The 21,930-nt window shown below is 42.0% G+C and overlaps 1 protein-coding gene across 2 annotated transcripts in view; it reads left to right on the forward strand.

Moving 5' to 3' along the window:
* Positions 1-11,493, forward strand: part of LOC147418101 (uncharacterized) — a 41,789-nt gene extending 30,296 nt beyond the window's left edge. The window contains exons 2-3 of one of the 2 annotated variants that reach the window (XM_086506744.1): positions 10,678-10,904; positions 10,979-11,493. In XM_086506744.1, coding sequence (XP_086362870.1) covers positions 10,716-10,904; positions 10,979-11,191 — 402 coding nt within the window. In that variant the 5' untranslated portion in view covers positions 10,678-10,715 and the 3' untranslated portion in view covers positions 11,192-11,493. The remainder of the gene's footprint in view (positions 1-10,677; positions 10,905-10,978) is intronic. The other variant, XR_015187261.1, reaches the window with a different exon arrangement.
* Positions 11,494-21,930: the final 10,437 nt, after the last annotated feature.

A 21,930-nucleotide genomic window follows, 5' to 3' on the forward strand; every position in this document is an offset into this window, starting at 1 on the left:
TGCTCAGCTTTTTGACGCGCAGAACAAAGCTAAAAAGCACGACAAAAACCAGAACAAAGACGCCGACTTCCGTGTTATTTGGGTCGTTAGTCTACTTTTGAATTGGCAAGAAAGCAAAAGAAGCGTGTTTGATTTGCAGGAGTACCCAGTTCTTCTTCTTCTTTTGACAGTTCTTCTAGCTCATCTGACTCGAGCGAAGAAGACAAAAAATGCAAAAAGCAAAGCTTCGGAAAGGGCAAGAAAAAGGCAAAGAAGCCTAAATCTTGCCCCGTGGTTGACAGTTCTACAGAGGACTCGTCTTCACAAAGTTCGGACTCTGATGACAGCAGCTTTTACGCAAAGAAGAAATTTTATAAAGCCAACCAGTATGACTTTCTAGAAGACAAAAGCAAGAAAGTCCGAGAGTTTAAGGAAGGTGGATAGTCAATTAAATTTGACACCTCCAAGGGCCTCCTGCTTGAGGCACTCGAGCTCGAAGCCGTTGAAGCAAAAAATCCTTCGAGGGCTCCTCCCATGGAAGCAGTCCTCTGACAACAAACTTCCCAAGAAGGGATCTACTCTACTGTGCTGGGTCAATGATCCCCAACCCCCCCTGAGATCAAGGTAGAGTGATGACCTGCCATGCTACTTTGGCCCGGGCTATCTGAGTGTCGCGTCTTGACCTAAGAAAATTCCTGATCAGCCTCTCTACTTGGCTGACGTAAGAGCTCGAAAAGATCCAACAAGATGTAATGTACCACATAGTAGCCAACAACACGTAGTTGGCCACTACAACTCTGCCTGCCAAAGAGAGTCGTGTCGAACTCCAATGTAGTAATCTGCTTCTCAGGGGACAAGTCGAGGCCCACCTGATAGCCCAAGTAGCAAATTGCAGTCCCTAGGGGAATCCATCTAAAACCCTCACTTGGCAACCAATTAGGTGGAGGAGCACTGCCAGCCCAGGTTAGTGCGCCTGATGCACAACAAAACGTCTTTAGAGCCTGCTTACACCTGTGCAAGTTGGCCTCCTGGCCCTCCAAGTACAAAGCTGAGTCGTCTGCAAACTCAGCATCCAATAGCTCATCGTCCCGAATAGGGAGCACTAAGCCACATAAACCAACCTGCGGTGAAACCAAGAATCTGCTCATCGTCTCATCATAGAACAGAAAGAGGAAGGGGGCTAGAGGGCAACCGTGTCTGATCGAGCATGAGCATGAAACGATCTCCTCTGCCACCTGCCAAAAGCACCTAGAGCTGACACACCTATGATCCAAGCATCTGAGAAGCCCATCCTACGTAGAGTACCCTCCAAGAAGTCCCAGTCAACTCTGTCGTTGACCTTCTCAAAATCGAGAAGAAGTATCACCAGATCCTCACCTCGAAGGCGAGCGAGGGACGACGCCTCCCAAAAAGTGAAGATGTTGTCAAGGATATTGCGCTCCTTGACAAAATCTGTCTGGGTCTCATGTATAATGTTCTCTAGAAGTGGTTGAATCCTCAAGCTCAGAGCCTTGGCTAGAATTTTGTCGGCTGAGTTGAGGATGGTGATGGGTCGCCCCACTGTCGAATCTCCTCCAAAGAGCCTCCCTCCTTGGGAATGAGGTAGATCAAACCCTCACTCATGCTGTCAGAGAGCTCTACTGTGTGCAAGATGTATTGAAAAGCGCTGCAAAGGTCTGTTCCCAACAAGTCCCAGTACTCCAAGAAAAACATCCTCCTCGGGACAACTACCACGGGGAAGTGCTCTGAGGGCCACATGAAGCTCCTCTAGTTGGAGAGGTAGCTCAAGTCTCTAACGCATCTCCTTAGTCACAAGACAAGGCATATGTGTCCAAACTTGCTCTCTACATGCATCCTGACACTTTGACTAAGACTCTGCCGACAGCAAGTCACGGTAGAAGTCGGTAGTAACTGCATGCATATCCTTTGGCTCTAAAGCAACTGACCCGTCAGGTCTCCTCACTGGTTGACACTGGTGTATGCATGACGGGGTCCCACTACCTCAAAGAACAACCCAGTCACTCTGTTACCCACCTGGGTCCACTGAGATGCTTGTCGATGGAAAGCAAACTCGTGACGCCTTCCCTCTATACTGACAAGCTTCTGGCGAGCCTGCTGCAATTGCTCCTTCAACCAAGGACTGTCTTGGTGTTGCTCCTGCATCCTCTGCAAGGAAGCAACGTCATGACGGAGACGTTGCTTCTCCTCCCTCGCTGCAGCCAGGTGGGCCGTAGACTCTTGGAGAAAGAAATGACTAAGTTGAGCAAGTCTAGAAGCCACTCTGTCAGCTGGAGAGTCTGTGTCCAAGCCATCTGTCCAAAGAGCCACCACTCGCTCTTTGATCTCTGAGTCCAACAAGATCCTCTCAGGGATGCGTAGCATTGTGCTCCCCCTTCTCTGTCTATCTGTCAGTGTGAGGATCACTGGTGCATGGTCCGAAAAAGATGTCCTAGCCAAGATGCAAATTGATCCACTCAAGTCACAGATGCGGTCATTAACGTAGAAGCGATCTAATCTGAGATAGATTCACTCCTCCCACTTTGCTGTCCGAGCGAGAGAAGGCAAAGCTGTCAGGGAGCCTCACAAAGCCAGAGTGCTACCAAACATCTAAAACCCTCAAAGTCATACATAGCCTCTCGCAGGCTACCAACTCAGCTCGTGCACAGTAGCATGGCTACCACCAATCCTATCTGAGGGGTCCTCTAACATATTAAAGTCACTCCCAATGCTCCATTGCTCTGCATGCGGCAGAGACTCTGCAATGTGAGACCAAAACTCTGCACGTGCACTTGCCACATTGGACGCATAGATGTTCAAGAAACCCAGGAGGCAACCGTGAACCTGCATAGTAATCCACTGAGCCCTGCCAGGCACAATAATACCTCTATCCACAATGGCTTGCTACCAAGAGTCCGCAATAGTCATACATACCCCTCCTTGGATACCACCAGGTCCAAATGCAGCTGACCAAAATGTCTCAAATCGCCCACGCAAAAGCTGGCCACATTGTTTAATGCGGCTCACACAAAGATGGTGCTCTTGCAGCATAAGAATATCAATCTCTCCGCCCACAAGGCATCGCTGAAGCTCCTGACGCAATCGACCCCGTTGGCACTGAAACTGGGACCCACCTAATCCTTGCACATTCCATGAGACAATCCTCATGGGGAATGAGAGAGAATTGATGCTGTAGTAGTAGTTAACCACGCTATCTTCGAGGCTGGTTTGGATGGGGAGTAATCCACATCTGAGCGTCCCGGAGATAGGCGTGACAAAGACTGTCTAGCCCAGGCCCAAGAAGAGCATGCCGTGTGCAGGGCAACCTCCTTTGTCCAAGAGTCCTCATGTATGTATACATAGCATGATGGGGCTCTACGTGTCAGCAAAGAAGTGTACCACAATGTGTCTACATCCTGTCGAGTCTGGAGGTGTCATTGAGAACTTGGCCAGCGGCCACAAGATCTACACCAGATCTGTGACGCCTAGGTTTCTCGTGTGGTGAGAGGGCTTGGAGGGTGAGTCTGCCTGAGTACCTTGTGACTCTGTCTGCTGTTGCTGGCCAATCCTAGGAGGCTGGGGCTGAGCCTGAGGTGAAGGTGGAGGCCTCCTCCGTGGACAGGCCTTCGCAAGATGACCCATTTGACGACAAACGAAACATTGATTCGAGAGGCCCGAATACTCCACGCTCTGGCGGAGCCAACCCAGGTAGTAGAATGACCTTCGGGAGGATATGGGTGTACCAAACCAGAACACGTACGGTGGGAATGCCAGCTGCCTTGGCAGCTACGGAGGCTGCTGTGCGAGGTGTCTCCAGAAGAGTCCTAATCTCCGAGCCCATTCTGGATAGTAATGGAAGGTACTTCCTTCTCATGCCGGGGAAGCAGATTGAGATGGGAAGGTCTACCTCCTCGACAAGCACGTCGGTAGCTAGGTCGAAACCATGGTGCCACTGTCGAAAATGAGCTCCAACTGCTCGGATGGCGAGGAGGCTCATCGCAATGACCTTGGACGCCATCTTGGGAGTCTCAAACTCTATTTGGTAATAGCCACGCTCAAGAAGCTGAACGTCGAGTATCTTCAATCTTGCCCACCTCTTTTAAAAGGCGGGCTTGGAGAAGATCACGCACCTCTCCTCTGCTAGGGCGGGTACCGATGATCTTGTAGATGACGGAGGTCGCTTGGAGCCGGTCCACCTCTACTGCGAGGCTCGCTTGCTTTGTCGGCGAAAGTCGTGGGGCTCGGAAACCTAAAAGACAAAAGCTGGCACGCTAAAAGATTGGAAAAAGGCATATAGACACTTCGCTCGCTGTTGATGTCCCGCTCCTACCCCTACGTTGCAGCTCTCGCGCTGCCCCCCCCTCTCGCTCCAGCTCTCGCGCTGCCCCCTCACCCCAGCCCTTCCCCCCACTCTCTCGTGCTCTACCCCCTCGCTCCAGCCCTCCTCCCTGCTGCGCTGCTTCCTCGCCTCCTCCCCCCTCGCATTGCCTCCCCGCTCGCTTCCTCCTCCCCCTCGCGTTGCCCCTCCCACTCGATTCCATCCCTCCTTGTTTCGTTCGCTGGCTCCTATCCCCCTGAAGGCGCCTCTCGACTTGCTCCAAGGGATTGACCTTCTGCCATTGCTTGTTGGGGTTTCCTCAGAGGGCCTTCTCGTGTTCCATCACAACAGCAGACATAGATGGAGGCTGATGCTCCATCCCAAAGGGACTCTCAAGAAGCCCCCTCGCTCGACCCTGTAGCGTAAGTTCCTCAAGTTTGTCGTCTCTTGTCCACTCGACCATTTCTCTTCCAGTTGTTGGACACGCGACGTCATCACTTTGTGATAGAAAATGGCGCCACTGAGTAAGAGCATGGATGACTGCCAATAGCTCCTTTTCGTAAATCTGTGCAACTCGCTCAGGTTGCGAGAACATTCTACTCTCGTAAGCTACAACATGGCCCTCCTCCATGAAGGTCATCCTCAGACTACGACCACACACATCACAGTAAACCTCAAATGGCTTTTGCAAATATGGTAATATCAATGTGAGTGCGCGTGTGCGGAAGCGTAAGAGAGGAGAGAGAGAGAGAGAGAGAGAGAGAGAGAGAGAGAGAGAGAGAGAGAGAGAGAGAGAGACAGAGAACACAAACGTTGCATATGGGAAAGAGGAGGCGATCATGCCTCCCGGACTACCAGAGCATAAAACCCGTACAATGATCAAATGATAATGAAATGTGTACCTCGCTGCCCCCATATATATGAGGGCCCAAGGTGGGCGTCCAACTCAAGTGGGCGGCATGCCCCAAAATCGGGGGGTCGGACAAGGTACAACCTATGCTATGGGTGGCTAGCCTGGAGACACTAGCTGTACAAGGAAGTTCCCCAAACCTATGTGAAGTAGCAGAGTGGTGTAAGTCTAACACCCCCTCTCAACACTGGATGTTGAACAAACCGCATGAAGTCGAAGACGTGAGACAAATGATAAAGATATCTGCTGCGATGTCCATTGAAGGATACTCCATTAGTGTATCAACAGTCTAGGTTGCCCCAACCTCTGAGAGATCTCTATGATAAAGTGCCGTCACAAATAGTGTAGCAAACTGTTGTACTCCGTCGATACAAGGTGAAGATACTGCGTGAAGGTCCCAAACTGAGTGTGAAAACAACTCCTTGTTGTGAAAGAAGTGGCAATAGACCTGCAAGTGTTTTACCCAATAGGATCTGCGGTGTCTGTAGTCAAATCAGTCTGGAGAAAATAGAGAAGCCCAGGAACCGTCATGAGAATGATCGGAAACTTGTCAATGCATGAATCTACAACCCAAGGTAGCCAGGTGGCTAAGCTTTGTAAAACTCCAGGAAGGTCAAACGTAGCAATCTGCGCCGTAGACATCCTCGGAAACAAGGAAAGCCAGACTAAGCAGTCTACACTGTAGAAGCTACCGTAAGCTGCAGCAGTCACTAAGAGACGGCATGGACCATCACCGGATGGTGTCTTGTTAGTAGGTAAGGTAATCCAAGATGAGGGGAAAGCCAGACTCAATAGTTTGCGTTGTGATGGGCCTCTGAGAAGAGGTGTGGTCAAACCAAGCTGTTTGCACCGTAAGCATTCTGTATGATGTAGGGAAGCCAGACTGAGCAGTCTGCGTTGTGAATAATCTGTGAGAAGAGGAAAGCCCATACCAATTTGTTTGTGCCATCTTGCTTGTATCTCCTATCTCCAATCCTCCGGTGTCAACCAAAACAAAATCTGCGCCAACAACGCCACCAAACCGCATCTCGGTGTGGCTCCCAGTGTAAATGAGCTGGGAGTGGCCTACTGCCGAGGTCGGGGGATAAGTTTGCTATAAGGTTACCGAGGGTGAGTGTAAGCAACTCTGAAGGTAGCAATCCAAATGATCAGAAGTGCAGAAGAGAAACTGCACTACCATCCAAGCCAAGCTCCGGGTGACTCCGGATGTAGTCACGGAATGATGCCGATCTCTCGCATCTCGTGGGTAAACTCTCTAAGAGAGTCCAAAGCACTGAAGCCCCACTCCAGTTTGTAGATTCAAGCAATGAACCTGTCCAAGAAGAGATTCAAGATCCTCTCTCTAAGTCCATGGAGATGCTCTTGTGTAAGCAAATGATCTGATGTGTCGAGGTCAAGTGGTAAGTGTTTGTCCACACAAGATGGTGGTTTCTTCTCTGGGAATGTCGGGATCCCATATGCCATGAGCATTGCCATATCTCGTGTGAACTCCTCTGATGAGTGCATGGGTGTGTCCAAAACAAACCACGAGTCACCACCTCCTCTGGAGTGCGCAACCCCCGAATGATGGCTGGAATGAATGGATCTCCCAAGGATCGTACACCCGTGGATGATCAAGCTGATGTCGAAGATATCGTGTACTGCAACAGTCATTAATCTGGCAGGAGGTAACTTCATCCTCTGTGAAAAACACAAACCATGTGGCTGCTGTCCACCTCAAAACGCAACTGCGATGTGATGAAAACGCTGCTGTCCAGCGATTTTCAGCGTGCTCGTATGCTCCCGGTATGGTTCAGAGCATTGCAGAGGTTCTGGGGAGGGTGGGGAATCAAAAGAATAATTCCTGGTGGGTTGAAAACAGAGAAAAAACAGCAGGTGTGTATGGCTGAAATCTGGTGGAAACGGAGAGGATAGGGGCCGGCAAGGCACCAGATGCCAAGCCAGTGAGGAAGGCAATATCTGTAGAGGGCAAGGCTTAGCACCTCCTCTGCTGAAAACGCTGCCGTTCTGTCTAGAAAACGCAGGTACTGGTGGCTGCCCAAAACGCAGGTAGAAGGAGGCAATTCTGGCGATGAAAAGCCTAGGAATGGCCAGCACTGGCTGCAGATCTGGTGATCGCCATGTTAATAACAGAAAACGCAGGTTGAGAAGGCGAATCTCCGTGATGAAAACTCTCCAGATTTCATTGCTTGCCTGGCTTTTTGCAAAACGCTGGCAGATTTTTGCTCCATTTGCAAAAATGCTGGCTGTTGAAGAAAACGTTGGTTGGTCCGATCCTTCCAAAGTTGGTTGGTCCGATCCTTTGGAAGAAGAACATAATGTTGATGAAGCACCTGGTCTCAAACCATGGATAGCTGAAGCTGCTATACCATGTGAGAGTGCACGTGTGCGAGAGAGAGAGAGAGAGAGAGAGAGAGAGAGAGAGAGAGAGAGAGAGAACACAAACGTTGCAGATGGGGAAGAGGGGGGCGACCAGCCTCCTTGACTACCAGAGCATAAAACCCGTACAATGATCAGATGATAATGAAATGTGTACCCCCCTGGCCCCGTATATATGAGTGCCCAAGGTGGGCGTCCAACTCAAGCGAGTGGCCGGCCGGCCCCAAACTCGGGCGGCTGGACAAGGTACAACTGGAGAAGTCGTCAACTTTTTCTTTAGAATCTGGAATGTTTTAATATTTGATGGTCCCCTAGAAAAAGGAACCTCTTTTCGAGTCAAAATGTGTAACGGAGAAGTAACCTCTACAAACTTTCGAATGAACCGCCTGTAATACGGACATACATCCAAAAAGCTATGAACTTCATTTAGAGGATTGCGTCGGTCCAGTCGATTTATCAAATGGGTCATAATAGTTAGCGTTAGAAAACTCCGTTGCACATTTCTCCCAACTTGACTTGCTGTCCATCATTGGCTCCCTCATCATCTGTGTTCTTAGCCATGCTTTGCGCAATGGACCAGCTGCATTTTTGCAGCCAGCTTTCAGTCCTTGATTCTCTCACATCAAGAGCGCAAATCAGCCCCAAATCAACCCCTTGGTGGTCATCAGCAACCCCTCATCGAGACGAATCCAAAGCTGCATCAAATCAACCCTGGAGGTGCTTCATTTTGAAGAGTTACCGCGGCGACATTCCCCATTGAGTCATTAAAGTCTACATTGAGGTATTGCTTGTACGCAATCAAAAGCAAATACCACATCGACAACAGTGCGGGGGGTCCATTGGGACCCTATTGGGTCTCTCTCTCTCTCTCTATACGTCTCTACCTCTCATTCTCTTTGTACAAGGAAATAAAAGAAACCATGTCTCATACAACGTAGCGCATTCAAGCAAGAAAAGAAGTAAAGATTTGTGAAAGTGTAACGTTTATATCTTCAGTTTTTAAACCTTTAGAGCTAGCTACTTACCTAACTAAGAGAGACGAATTGAGGCAAGTCATACACCCTCAAGATTCACCGCCCTTCCCAATATACCTTAAACGGCGAAGCACACTCTGACAAACAAGAAACAAAAGTTAAATTTCACACATATATTTGAATATGCTTACCGTTTATAGAACTACTTACCCTCTCGATGTCTGTAAAGACACGATACGTGATGGACATATCAACTCTGATGGCATCCCGAGCCTCTACTGGGGAGAACTCCATGTCATATAAAAAACAATCCATCCTCCCGTAGTCATCGAGGTCGATGGCTAATTGTTTGTTGTTTATAACAAGATCATCTCTACTGAGCCAAAACTGAATGATGGATATTAATTTTAAACAAGTATCCTCCTCTGCCTGTCAAAAACTTTAAGGAATTTAATCAAGATAACACTTAATTGTAGATTTTAATATACTTTCATACTTGTATGCATTTGCCTACGTTAACCATAAACTATGCATTCGATTGAAAGGTTGCATGAAATTTAAGAGAAGAAACGAAGAGAAGAAAGATTGATTACCTATTGCCATGAAATTTAAGAGAAGAAACGAAGAGGAGATCAAAGATTGATTACCTATCGCCAGTTCCAACGAAGCCTGTCGTGCCTGCTACAAAATTAGAATATCGTGAGAAATCTTCCTCCTTGAGGGAGACGGGAGGAACCCACTCGGAAATGGTCATCAGATATATCACTGAACGAGCGGGTGACTCAAAATCAAGAGGCTACGTGTAAAACAACTCGCCTGTCTCTCTGCCGGACCACAACTACTCGATTACGCGCACATGTTGGAGTCCAAAAGCAAGAGCTCAATACCAATGACAAAAGTCTAAAAATTTCAAACTATTTGATTACATTACTTTATTCAACTTTATTAGATAACAAAAGGATCGCCCATTGTACTTGGGATGTGATTCTTTGTTTCTCTTTATGATTATACCTATATATGTTTTGTTTTTGGCCTGCCCCAAAGGGGTGAGGCCTTAGTGATGCCTTCCCTTTTTGCTAATAAAAAATGAAAGATTATATTAAAAAAAAACTTTGAAAATAAAGATTGTTACCTTCATTGTTCATGAGTGGTGAGTTATATTTCAAGTTTGATTGGATGGGTCTCATCTTGTGTCCTGTTTTTATTGGGTACTTAAGGCCATGTTAGGATTATGAGAACTTTATGATTATTTACTCCTTTTTAGACTCATCATTTTCGGCCGCCTCTCACGCCATGGAGCTTCTCTCTTCTATGTCTTGGATCTTCCTTCCTATAGCATGATGCTGCTTTGCTGGTTGTGTGTGGTCCACCTCTGGTGAAGGTGCACCCATAGCTCAATCACTGGAGGTGCCATTCTATCAAGATCTTCTTGTTGCTTTCGTTGAGGTGAGCTCTGTGTTTTTAGGGTAACTTATCTTCTCTCCCAGGTAGAGCGCGGGTTGAAGTCTATTGCTTGCTTGTAGGACATTTAATTGGGGGTTGCCGAGGTACAAACAAAATTAGAGGTCCTCCAGCAATGTCGTCGAGGGGGGCTGCAAAGCCTTGCCTTCTTTTCTTATTTATGAACTCTCTGATGTCATCGATTTACGCTTTGCCTTTGAGGGAAAGGTTTTAGTCAAGTATGGGACTTACAAGGTTAAGAATGCCTCATATAATAGATTTTGAAAGGTAAACTTAAGTGATAGGTTGTCTAATCATATTGTCACCTTTGTTGTCACCAAGAGATATATTTCTCAATTTGTTGAATGCTTTGAAGTTGATGATTTCTACACATAAGAGGGTGCATGTATTAGGCGAAAGAATGCTAACTTCTCCTTTTGCTCTTTATGTTGATGCTACTACTTCGATTGTGAAAGCTGAGAAGTTTGATTGTGTGTTCTCTATTCCCCGAGCACAAAATCAAAGAATTAGTGCATCTTGATTCATCTTTGGATGATGTTGTTCCGACTATTGCATTCACTATTGTGCAAGTTGAGAGTGTCGTGAAGAGTGATGGATCGAGCTCTTTGTATGCTTTTAAGCTCCCAATTGGTTCTCTAATTTGTGTATTGTGTATGAAGCTTGTGTTTGTCCATCTAAGAGGGATGGTTATCATCACATGGTCAATGAAGTTAAAGAGCATGGCTTTTATGCATGCGTCGCGTATAATGTAAATGTCTTCAAGCAATTCTCCAACACGGACTCAATTGTAGATTACACTATTTTGTGCCCTTTGCATGAGAGGTTGAAGCCGCTTTTGCAAGATATACATGCGAAACAGCTTGCACTCTTAGGCTTTGGAAACAAGGTGAGCACATATTTATAGTTCTTATGTGCCAATCCTTTATGAATTGTTTATGATTATGTTTTGAAAATGTGTAGGTCTTTGGTACTCTTGAAGTGGCGAATGTGGACAGCCTTGGATTGAGTACGTTTGTGGTTTATGCAAGGGCAATCAAGTTAGATGTCAAAGCTCCAATCCATATTGATGGAGTTCTTGCACTCCAAGCTTGCTTAATTAATCATGAGAGAAAGACAATTTCAGTTGTGTTGCATAGTAAAGTTGTTGATCAGGTGCTTCGACTCCACACATAGTTTCTTGCAGCTATATGAGAGCAACCTTGTTGAATTGAAGTGTTTTCTTCTTGATGTAAAGAGAGTTGGCATATTCACGATTGATAAGCAAGGGTATGTAACTAGTGACAAGCCTGAACTATAGAAATTGGTAACTCTCTTATCTACCAACCATTTTGTAATCTCATATCTTTCTTGCCTCCCATCTCTCATAAAAGCCACCATCGTTGATAACTTACTATTGCAATCCTTGGAACTATCCTAGACATAGATTTACATCATTTTGTGCCGCTTTTTAGAGACAATGATCTTTAATTCAAACTCTTGTTTTGAAGTAAATGGTGTTTCTCTTTGAAAAGATTTTCTTTTTTAACAAAAATATTGTCAAAATCAAGATGTATTGTTTGCTCTTATCTTCATGTTTGGTCATGATAGTTCATTGAATATGTCACAAGAATACGTTGTGCAAGTTATTTTGCAAGATATTGTTAGCCACAATGGAGAAACATTGAAAGTATGGTTTAAAACTTGGGATAAAGATACCATGATTGAAACACTAGATGAAAGTTGCACTTATGTCAATTTTACATTGGGTTGAGTACAAGAAATACATCTTTTCTTTTATCAATGCACTTAGTTTCTCTCGTGTGTCGAGTGTTAAGAGAAGAGTGCATTGTCTATATATTTGATGAGCATTCTTTTAAGAAATCTCTAATCATTATCCTTTCGGAGATATGGTCTCAAAAAGACATGCATTACTTGTCTTTAATGTTGATTGTGGCATGTTTATGTTCCTTCAAAAATAGTACTCTCTAAATGAAAACGGTGTGTGGTCAAAAGAGCTTACGATGAGCTTGGTTGACTTTCTTTGTTCTCTTCCACATTCCAATGCTCTTGAGATAGCATCTAGGTTTCAGTTGTAGGCAGCTTGCCCTTACACCTTGAAACAAATTCAAAAAATAAATAAATCATTATGGAAGTTGTTGCGCGATGAACATGGCTCTACTCCTCAATGACATAAAAGAAAAAATATACAGAGAAAATCCTTGATACACCTTTTTCTTATATTTGTTGTGGGTCACTTGTCCTTGGGAGAAATTTGCGTTGCTTAACTTCATTGGGAATGTCTAGGCTTGAAAGCATTTTAGGTCAAGCTTTAGCAAACTCATGTAGCAATACAAGAGTGTGTGTATATTGCAAGCAAAGGTTACGTCCCCAAAAAACTCCACTCTTTGTGTGCACGATGCCTTAGAGTTCAATAAAGATATTCTTGAAGTCACAACATTGAATCCAATTGAGAAACACCTTGTCTCTATCTGTATCACTTTTGTCCAAATACGAGAGCTTAGCTATGAAGGACAATATGGTTTGCGTGGAAGTGTTGTGAATGTTATTTAACTAGGGTTCAAAAGATTTTGCCACGGTTTGCTGATGAGCGCGCAAGCATCCTTGTTGGAGTGAGACAAAAATCAGAGTTCAACCATGCATTTCGTAGTGGAGCAGTTTATCCAATAATTGTACTAGGAGCTTTGACATCTTTGATTCAAACTCCACTCTGTGTTGAGCACAATGTCTCTATAAATGGCTCTTGGACTTCCACTTTCTAGGTAGTGCCCGATGTTATATTATAAGGAGAAGAAGAGATTGAAGAGGCCACAATTGATGGATCTGATACGCTTGTGCACAAAATCTACTCTTCACAACAAGTTGTTGATCATAGTGTGCATACACATAGTAGTGCACCCACTTAGTGTATTGATGATGAAGCATGTGAAGAGTTATCAAAAAGTTTCTCAGTGGGAGTTGAAAAACAAAGACAAACACTTTGCATTTGGGACTTGAAAACATTTTTTTCAAAGTTATAAAAATTATCAGTGGCAAAGTCTTGATCTCCATATGGGTGCATCTTTGGAAAGGCAAACTGTAAGGGAAAGAGTTGCACGCACGTGATGTCCAAGGGAGCACCAATATCGAGCAAATGCTCCAACCATAACGTGGCGACTATGATTTTGAAACTTTGCTCACATCATGTGATTACAAGGCTAAGCTTAAATGTAATGTCTTCGCAATGATTCGACAAATAGGACAACCCACCTTCTTCATCACCATATCTTGTACAGAGCAAAGGTGGAAACCTCTTTATGACTGCCTCACACTACTTAATCCACCCATAAAGAGGAATGGCTTCCAAACTACTGCCGCTTTCTTCGTGCATTGGTGAGATCTGATCCTATCACGATTTCTTGCTTTTATCTCTACAAGTTCAAAGCTTTGAATAAAGAACTTAAGCGCAATGTTGGAATACTTGGTCAAGCTATTGACTACTTCTTTGCGACCAAATTCTAATATAGAGGTAGCCAACATGACCACGGGTTGTTCTGGATCAAGAATGCACCGTAATTTGGCACGTTTGAAGATCGAGATGTCATCACTTTTGTTGATAGATACATCTCCATTGACAAAGATAGATTGCCAGATGAACTCAAACATGTTTAAAATCCATTCACACTAAAAGACATGCAAGAAACATAGAAAATCTTGTCATTTGGGCTTTCCCCACGCACCCAATTGGGATGAGCTTGGATGATTGGTTACACTTATTATCTTTGGATGAGAGATCGTCTCTTGATGCCCTTTCATCAACATTAACAAAACCAACACTTTTACTGAAACGACACCCAAAGGACATACACACAAATAATTTCAATAAATCATTGTGCACATTGTAGGATGGAAATATTGACATTCAATTTATTTTCAAAACTCATATAGCTGCAGTATATTGCACATCCTACATGTCAAAGAACAATTCCAAAATAAGCAAAACAATTAAAAGTGTCCTTGAAAGCTGTAAAAAAACACAATCTTTTGACATTAGAACACCTTAAAAAAATTAGGAGTGCTTTGATCAATAGCCAGGAAATCACGACACAAGAAGTGGTATATATTGCACTATCTTTGCCATTACATAGCGCTGGCAGAGAGTTTGTTTTCATAAATGCAGACTTCCAATCTCAAAGAACATTGCTCCTAAAAAGATGAGTCACCTTAGATACAATCTAGTAGAGAGTTTGTTTTCATAAATGCAAACTTCCAATTTCAAAGAACATTGCTGCTAAAAAGACGAGCCAATGATAGGAAAATTTTCTTTGAGAATCTTGTCCCTAAACACACTAAATGACCAACCGATTCGACACACATGGTGTACAACATAGGCTAAATAAACCTCGTATTATCAGATATCCAAGCCTCAATATAGAAATAAATGCTGAACGACATTACCATGAACTTTGCTTGCTCTTTCTCCCTTTTACATGTGATGAGACTAAATTTGATACATACAACATGGAGAGAAGTTTGAGTCTTAACATTGGCACAATTTGTTAGAGTAATTTTTTTTTTTCACAAAACTTGAGCTCTTAACAAATAGTAAGCAACAATCCTCATCTAATTTTTCCTCAAGAGAGGATCATCAAGAAACATTCAATTATGAACTCAACCTTGACTTGCCAACAACTAGAGCGCACAACACAAATATTGCAGCATCATCAAGACTTCTTGCTATCCCAAATGAAGAGTATCACTTGCTTGTAATGAGCTTAAACACTGAACAAAGACAACTATATGATGACATCATGACGAGGAAATTATTGCAACAAGACAATCCTATCCATCTTTTTTTGGCAGGTGGTGTTGGCACTGGGAAGACATTTACATTGTGCGCTCTTGTGCAAGGCTTGGTTCGGCAGTACAATACATTGAGTGCAAGTAACATTGAGCTTCCAACAACATTACTAATGGCTTACACAGGAAAAGAAACCTGTAATTTCGGCGGCACAAATCTTTCACTCAGCTTTACGCCTTCCATTGATACTCAATGAGAACTTTGGTCTCTCAAAAATGAGACCCTAAGTAGCTTGTCACAAATGTATATGAATATCAAGCTAGTTTTCTTTGACGAAGCCTCTTTGATAGGGAATAGATTGCTTTATATTATCGCCACACAGTTTCGAGCTATCAAACATAATCACGCTCAACCATTCGACGGACTGGATGTAATCTTCTGTGGTGATCTCTACCAAGCAAGCCTTGTGCACAACTGATGGATATTCAATGACTCAAACAACACATTGAATATCCTTGCACCTTCATTTTGGAACACCCACATTAAGTGTTGTGAGCTCATGACATTGATGTGCCAATCAAATAAAGCGTTCGTAAAGACCTTGATTCGAATCAGATATGAAAAATAGATTGCATATGATTTGTTATTCATCAACACAAAACACACAAACAAGAAATTTGACATTGTGAAACCCTCCCATCTTTTTTTCACTAATACATTAAAGAATCAACGTAACCAAAAGGTTTTTGACAAGCACCATACAAGTGCATATGTCATCAAAGCACTTGACATACCACCCAAGAAATGCTTACATGGATTTGTATGCTTAGGTCCAGAGAAATAGCTACATCCATACAATTCAACAAACATACAATTCAATCCTTGGCCATATTTGGATGAGAAACTACAAACCAAATTTCATGAGTGCCATAAGATTTTGCTTTTGGTCTGATCAATCATTAACACACATACTACTCCCAAAAGAAGCAACCATCTAAAAGGGACCTTGGCCCCTCAATGTCCCCTCCCTTCCCCCATCCCTTGGAGAACACCGGCACACTAATCCCCAACTCTCATTAACCCGATCCATCTCATGATGTACAAAAAAAACAGAAGTCTAGATTTAGATGCTCTGCTTCCAAAACTGTTGTATCTCTCTCTTGATTTTTTTCCTTCGTCTCTTTTGGACCTCAAGTAAATTTCATTGGGTAGGCCTCATGATTTCATCACTTGTTATTTTAGTAATTTCCGCTCAAGCCTATGTTGTTTCTTAATTTTGATAGCATATGGGTATATAGCTTTGTAAGTTTGTTCATGTTAACTTGAGAATGCAAGTTTAATGCAAATCCTAGCTACCCATCAATGTATATACACTTGCCTTTTATTAAAAGCAAAGATCATCTTTCCTAAGTAGAAATGAAAACAGTGGCATAAAGATTGATTTGGTTTCTTCAAAGCCTCACCATAAAATTGTTTGGTTTGTTTGATACTAACCCAAGGTTAAGAAGAACTAATGAGCTGGTATAAAATTAGTATTTCCAAATATTTGGTTATGATATCATAGTGGTTAGATGATGCTACTATTGATATCAACTAGTTCCCAACATGTCCATGCATGTAATTTTTCTCAAACTAGTTTGGTTTTTTGGCTCATTTTGCTAATCAATTATACTACTTTCTTTGCATAATATTTATGAACTCTAGTGTAGCATAGCTCGTGGTAAGAAACGTGTTTGCTAGTGTGTCTCATAATAGAATATTAGTTTTTTAGTCAGCTTCTTGTCCTAATTATCATCGGTTGGAGCACACTGATTATAGGATATGCCCAACATGGCTACCAAGAAAAAGATTTGAGCCGTTTTTAGCAAATGTGAAGTGAAGGCCTCTGTGCAGAATCTATTTTTTGTTATGTAAATATATGATGGAGTGGCTGATATCAAAGATCTCGAGAAGCGAGGTGTTATTAAGACGGTTATAGAGCCATGTCTTGTTTAGTAATGATTTGCAATTAGCTAAGTTGCACTATACATTATACGGTGTACATATAATACACTTTAAACATGCGTATTATACGGCACCTATCTTTCTTCGGCCGTATTATGTGGTGCCACATTAGCAAAAACACCGTTTCGTATAATTTTTTTGAAATTTGATCGAAATATACATTTTGATCGAAATATAGTCCTTTGTATACGTGAAAACCGACTGTTTTCCTCATTCTATTTGAGCTCTCTTCTTCTCTTGTGAAAAGAGTACTTTAAGCTCATCTTTAGATGAGCTTGAAAATATTAAAAAAATATCAAGAAAAATTATTTATAATTTTAAAAATCAATTATTAAATTAAAGTAAAAAATTAGAGCTTAGGGTAAAAATTAAATTAGTTAAATGTAGATTTAAATGTTTTTTAAAAAGATTATGGAGTTGAGTTTCAAATTTACCTGCTTTGTGTGGAGTATATCTCACTCGGAGGTAAATTAAGTAGAGTAGTCAGTGATTGCTTGCCTTGTGTAGAGCAAACTCATACTTGGAAGTGATTTAGGATAGTTAAAGTTAGCAATTACTTGCTTTCTCTTGAACTATGTTCACACCTAAAAATAACTTAAGTTAGATAGTTAAAGTTAGTAGTTACTTGCTTTGTGTTGAACTCTGCTCACACCTGGAAGTAACTTAGGCTAGATTTATCTAATGGTTGTTTGTAACGTATAGAGTAATACTCACACTGTAGGCAATTTAGATAGATTAAATAAAAAACTCTTGCTTTGTGTAGAGGTATTCTCACATCTGGAAGAGATTTGGATAAGTAGTGAATTATGATTGCCTGCCATGTGTAGAGTTACACTCACACTTGGAGGTAATTTAGGTAGGATATTTAAAGATATCTTGCTTTGTGTAGAGTTTACTCACACTTGGAAGTTATTGAGATAGATTAAGTTAATTTTTATCATGATTCAGGTATAGAGTGAAAGTTCACACTTAATTTTTATTTTTATTTTTGGTATTTAGAATTTAAAGACATTGAAAATCTATGTTTTTTCGATAATGCTTGCGAATATAGTAATGTAAATGGTACGAGAGTTCAATTTTAGATGTGTATTTAGTAAATAATGTTGTTTGAGTTTGCAGATCTCAAGAAGATGGTGAAAGGATATGAGTGGAGCTACGTAGAGGAATTGGTCAATGGAAAGACTACATCAAAGTTGAGGTGTAAGTCCTGCGGCCATCATTTTAGCAGAAATATACATAGGATAAAAGAACATGTGTTCAAAATTTCTAAAGACGAGGCAAATTGCAAAACCCCCCCTAGAGGTATCGAAGAAAAATTTCTTGAGTGGGCGCTTAGGGCAAAGAGAGTACATGTTGAGGGCAAAAAAAGGGTGGTCCCAAAATTATGTCTCCATCTATGGCTAGGGACGTGGAGATGACACTCAAGAATGATCAAAACCCTCCCTTGATCCCTTCTTCATTGTTTCCTGGGGCTAGTAGCTCTAGTCTCACCTCAAGCTTTGCTAACATAAATTGAAGTGAAGCATGGATTGGAGGAGAACTTGCACCAAGTGGTTCTACTTTGGATCAGACATTTGATAAACAATGGCTGCTTGAACTTCATCTTAAGTGGACGCAAGCATTTGTTGCATGTGGAATTCCTTTAATGCCGTTCAAAATCCTATCTTCAAAGATGAGCACATCGAAGAAGGGTTTTGTGGTACCTAATTATAATACGATGCGTACAAAGTATGTACATAAAGTGAAAGCTACATCAGAGAATATTTTAAAGCACACAACTCTTGATTATGTGCCACAATATGGATGCAAAATCTCTCTAGATGGTTGGACAAATTGTCAGAAGAAGCCATTGATTAATGTGATGTTGATTTGTCTAGGATGATCCACCTTTCTTGAAGAGATCTACACATCCCTGAAAGAGAAACTAGTGTATACCTTGCTGGCATATATGAGCGTTCGATCAGAAGAGCAGGGGAGCCTAAAAATGTGACAACCATTATCACAGATAATACGTCTAATTAAAAAGCCGTTGGAAAAGCAATCAAAGCAAAGTATCCAGAGATTACATGGGTGCCATGTGTTGTCCACACTTTGAATCTTCTCTTGAAGGACTTTGGAAAAGCTCCTTCCACTAAGAAAACTCTTTTAGATGCAAACCACTTGGTGAAGTTTATAAGAGAGCACTCATTTTCTTACGCTTTTCTTAGAACAAAGTCCCAAACTAAAAATTTATAGATTTTTTGTGTGACCCATTTTGCGACAACATATTTTTTGTGCTACCCGTTTTGGACAAAGAAGCCTCTATATTTGGATGGGTGTGATGGTATATGCATGAAGCCTCTTGCAGTTAAAAGACTGTACATGTTATGCAGGAAGTGAGAAATCCATGATGATGTTGTTTGTCAAAAGATGATGGGAGAAGCTGCATACTCCTTTAGATGGAGCAAGGTTCGTCTTAGATCCCAAGTTCCAGATGTATGATCAATCTTCAAACAATGAAGTGATCAGTGATTTTAAGAAAGTGTGTGCCCTAGGTAATGTGGATGAACATGTGGCATACACACAGAAGACGGCCTATAATAGTTGAGAAGGAATATTTGGGGATCCTTGGCTTTGATTTATGGATGAACCATACTTTCAAAGCTTCTAATGACTTGGCCCACTAATTGATCTACTCTGTTGTTCATAACTCCATTAGTGCGCAGAGCAACAGGGAATGCACACTGCATAGTTTTAGCCAGCACTGCTTCACAAGTTCAATCACAATATCATTAAACTTTGCCTGAAGTGGATCAAATGCCCGACGCAGATGATCGTTGGAAGCTCCATAGAGAGATAAAATGATTTTGCGATCCTGACGTAATAACTTTGTCTCTACCATGACTGAAGCCTGAAAATGCACGAAGCAAATAAAATTAAGATAGATCTAGAATATATATAACTTTGACTTATATGATTGCAAATAGAAAAATAAAAAAACATTTGATGAATTAAAATGGTTATTTGCAATTTTAAAATTACAATAGTCCTCTTTGCAAAGCAACACAATGACCAATAACATTTGAAAATGAGCAACTATATGATATGGTACCTCTTTCTGCAGTGTGACGCGATGGTCAATAACAACTAGTCATGAAACATCTAAAAATACATAACCCCTCCATGCAGTGCAATGCGTGGTCAGCAATAGCCAGAGACAAAGAAAAATTCAAAACCAATCCCTCTGCAGTGCGACGTTGTAGTCAACAGAAACTAGGGACAAAGGATTTAAAATACCTAAATCCTCCCTTTAGTGTGGTTGTCATCAACAACTAGAGACAGGAAATCTATTAAACCCAATCAACCTGTAGTGTGATGTGGTGGTCAACAACAGGAAGGAATTGAGGATTTTCTCCTTGCAGTACGACATGGTGGTCAGCAACAACTAGAGACGTGGAATTTATTAAATCAAATCTTCCTGCAATGTGACATGATGGTTAGCAACATGCAAGAACAAAGGATTTAGAATACCTAACCCCTCCCTGCAGTGCAATACGGTGGTCAGCAATAGTCACAGACAAGAAATCTATTAAACCCAACCTTCTTGCAGTGCGACGTAGTGGTCAACAATAGCCAAGAACAAAGGATCTAAGATACCTAACCCGTCCCTATAGTGTGACGCAGTGGTGAACAATAGCTCTAGACATGGATCTAATTCTACATCCTAAGCTACTCTCTGCAGTGTGACACCGAGGTGAGCAACAGTCAGGGACGAAGTGTTTAAAGTTTAAACCCGCCTTGGAGTGTGACACGAGGATCAACAAAGCCAAGGATGGGTGTCTAAACTCTATCTCTCTTTGCAATGTGACACGGGGGTCAACACAGCCAAAGAGAGGGCCTTGAGCTGCAAACTAACACCGTGGTGTGAGCAATGTTCCACAGCAACAGCGCTAGCAAAGACAACATTAGAGAAAAAATAAAAAGAAGAATAAAAAATGATTACCTGTTGCTACATGCTGTCTCTCTCTCTCTCCATCGTTTGCGATAGTTTTGAACAAACTATCACGATGCTTTTTTTTTATAGATTATAATATATTTTGATCAAAATATACTCTATTTGGATATCCGCGTACAATACGGATACACAACGTATATTATCAAATTATACGTACATTTTTTGTTGTACGAATGTATAAATGCAACTTAGGTTGATAGTATATCAACATAGTTGTGGCACAATGGGAGAAAAAGTGCACAATGAGATTGATAGGCAAGGATTGGATGACTTGTCTAGCCTTGTTGTCGTTTGGTCAATATATATGCCATATATGGTATCCATAAAGACATTTCTTGGCTATGCTTTGGTCATGAATGTATGTCAAATATGTTATCCTCACAAAATAGCTGATCCTTAGCTTATTGTATTCCCTCTCACAACTTACATATAGTTAGCCAACATGCACACAAAAATAGCCCTGCTTATCACCCCATTAGGATCAAGGCATGTGATGCAATGGGTTTTGAAAGCCTTGGCTTCAACACAAGAAACATGGCGCAAAGAGAGGCCCAACATACAAAGCATACACTGGACTCCTTTTGTGGATGTAACAAGTGGGTAGCATCCAGTAGCTCTCTATAAAACTTATTGTGATCATAAATCATCCAGTTACTTATTTTTCTTATGATTTGGTACTCCAAATTCAATTTCGAGAAGTGCATTGTGTTCCTTGTCTCTTGATCTTTTAATTAAGTAAAATCATTTCAAGTTTTTTTGGTGGTCCACGACTAAGTATTTGTGAGTCTTATCTAATCACTATTTTTTGACATTTAGACCATAAGAGAGTGTTATTAGATCTTAGGGTTACCTATTTAGATTATTTTGTTGCAGTTTTCACGGCGTGGTACATGATGGATCGTAATTTTGGTACCTTTTCAGATGACCACCAAACTTTGTAGACTTGTGCTTTTAGAACTAATATAGCTTCCCTTTAAGTTTTGCGATGATCCTAGTTTGTTTAGTTGACAAAATGGCATGATGACCTAGAGCGAGACGAGATAGGACATATGCAATTCTTTTTAATAGAAAGTGGTGGTTTGCTTGTCGGATTGATGTATTTGCTTGATAGGCTCACTTGTTGAGGATTGAAAACCT

This window comes from Adiantum capillus-veneris, chromosome 30, assembly GCF_014529385.1.
Source record: "Adiantum capillus-veneris isolate H3 chromosome 30, ASM1452938v2, whole genome shotgun sequence".
NCBI lineage: Eukaryota > Viridiplantae > Streptophyta > Polypodiopsida > Polypodiales > Pteridaceae > Adiantum > Adiantum capillus-veneris.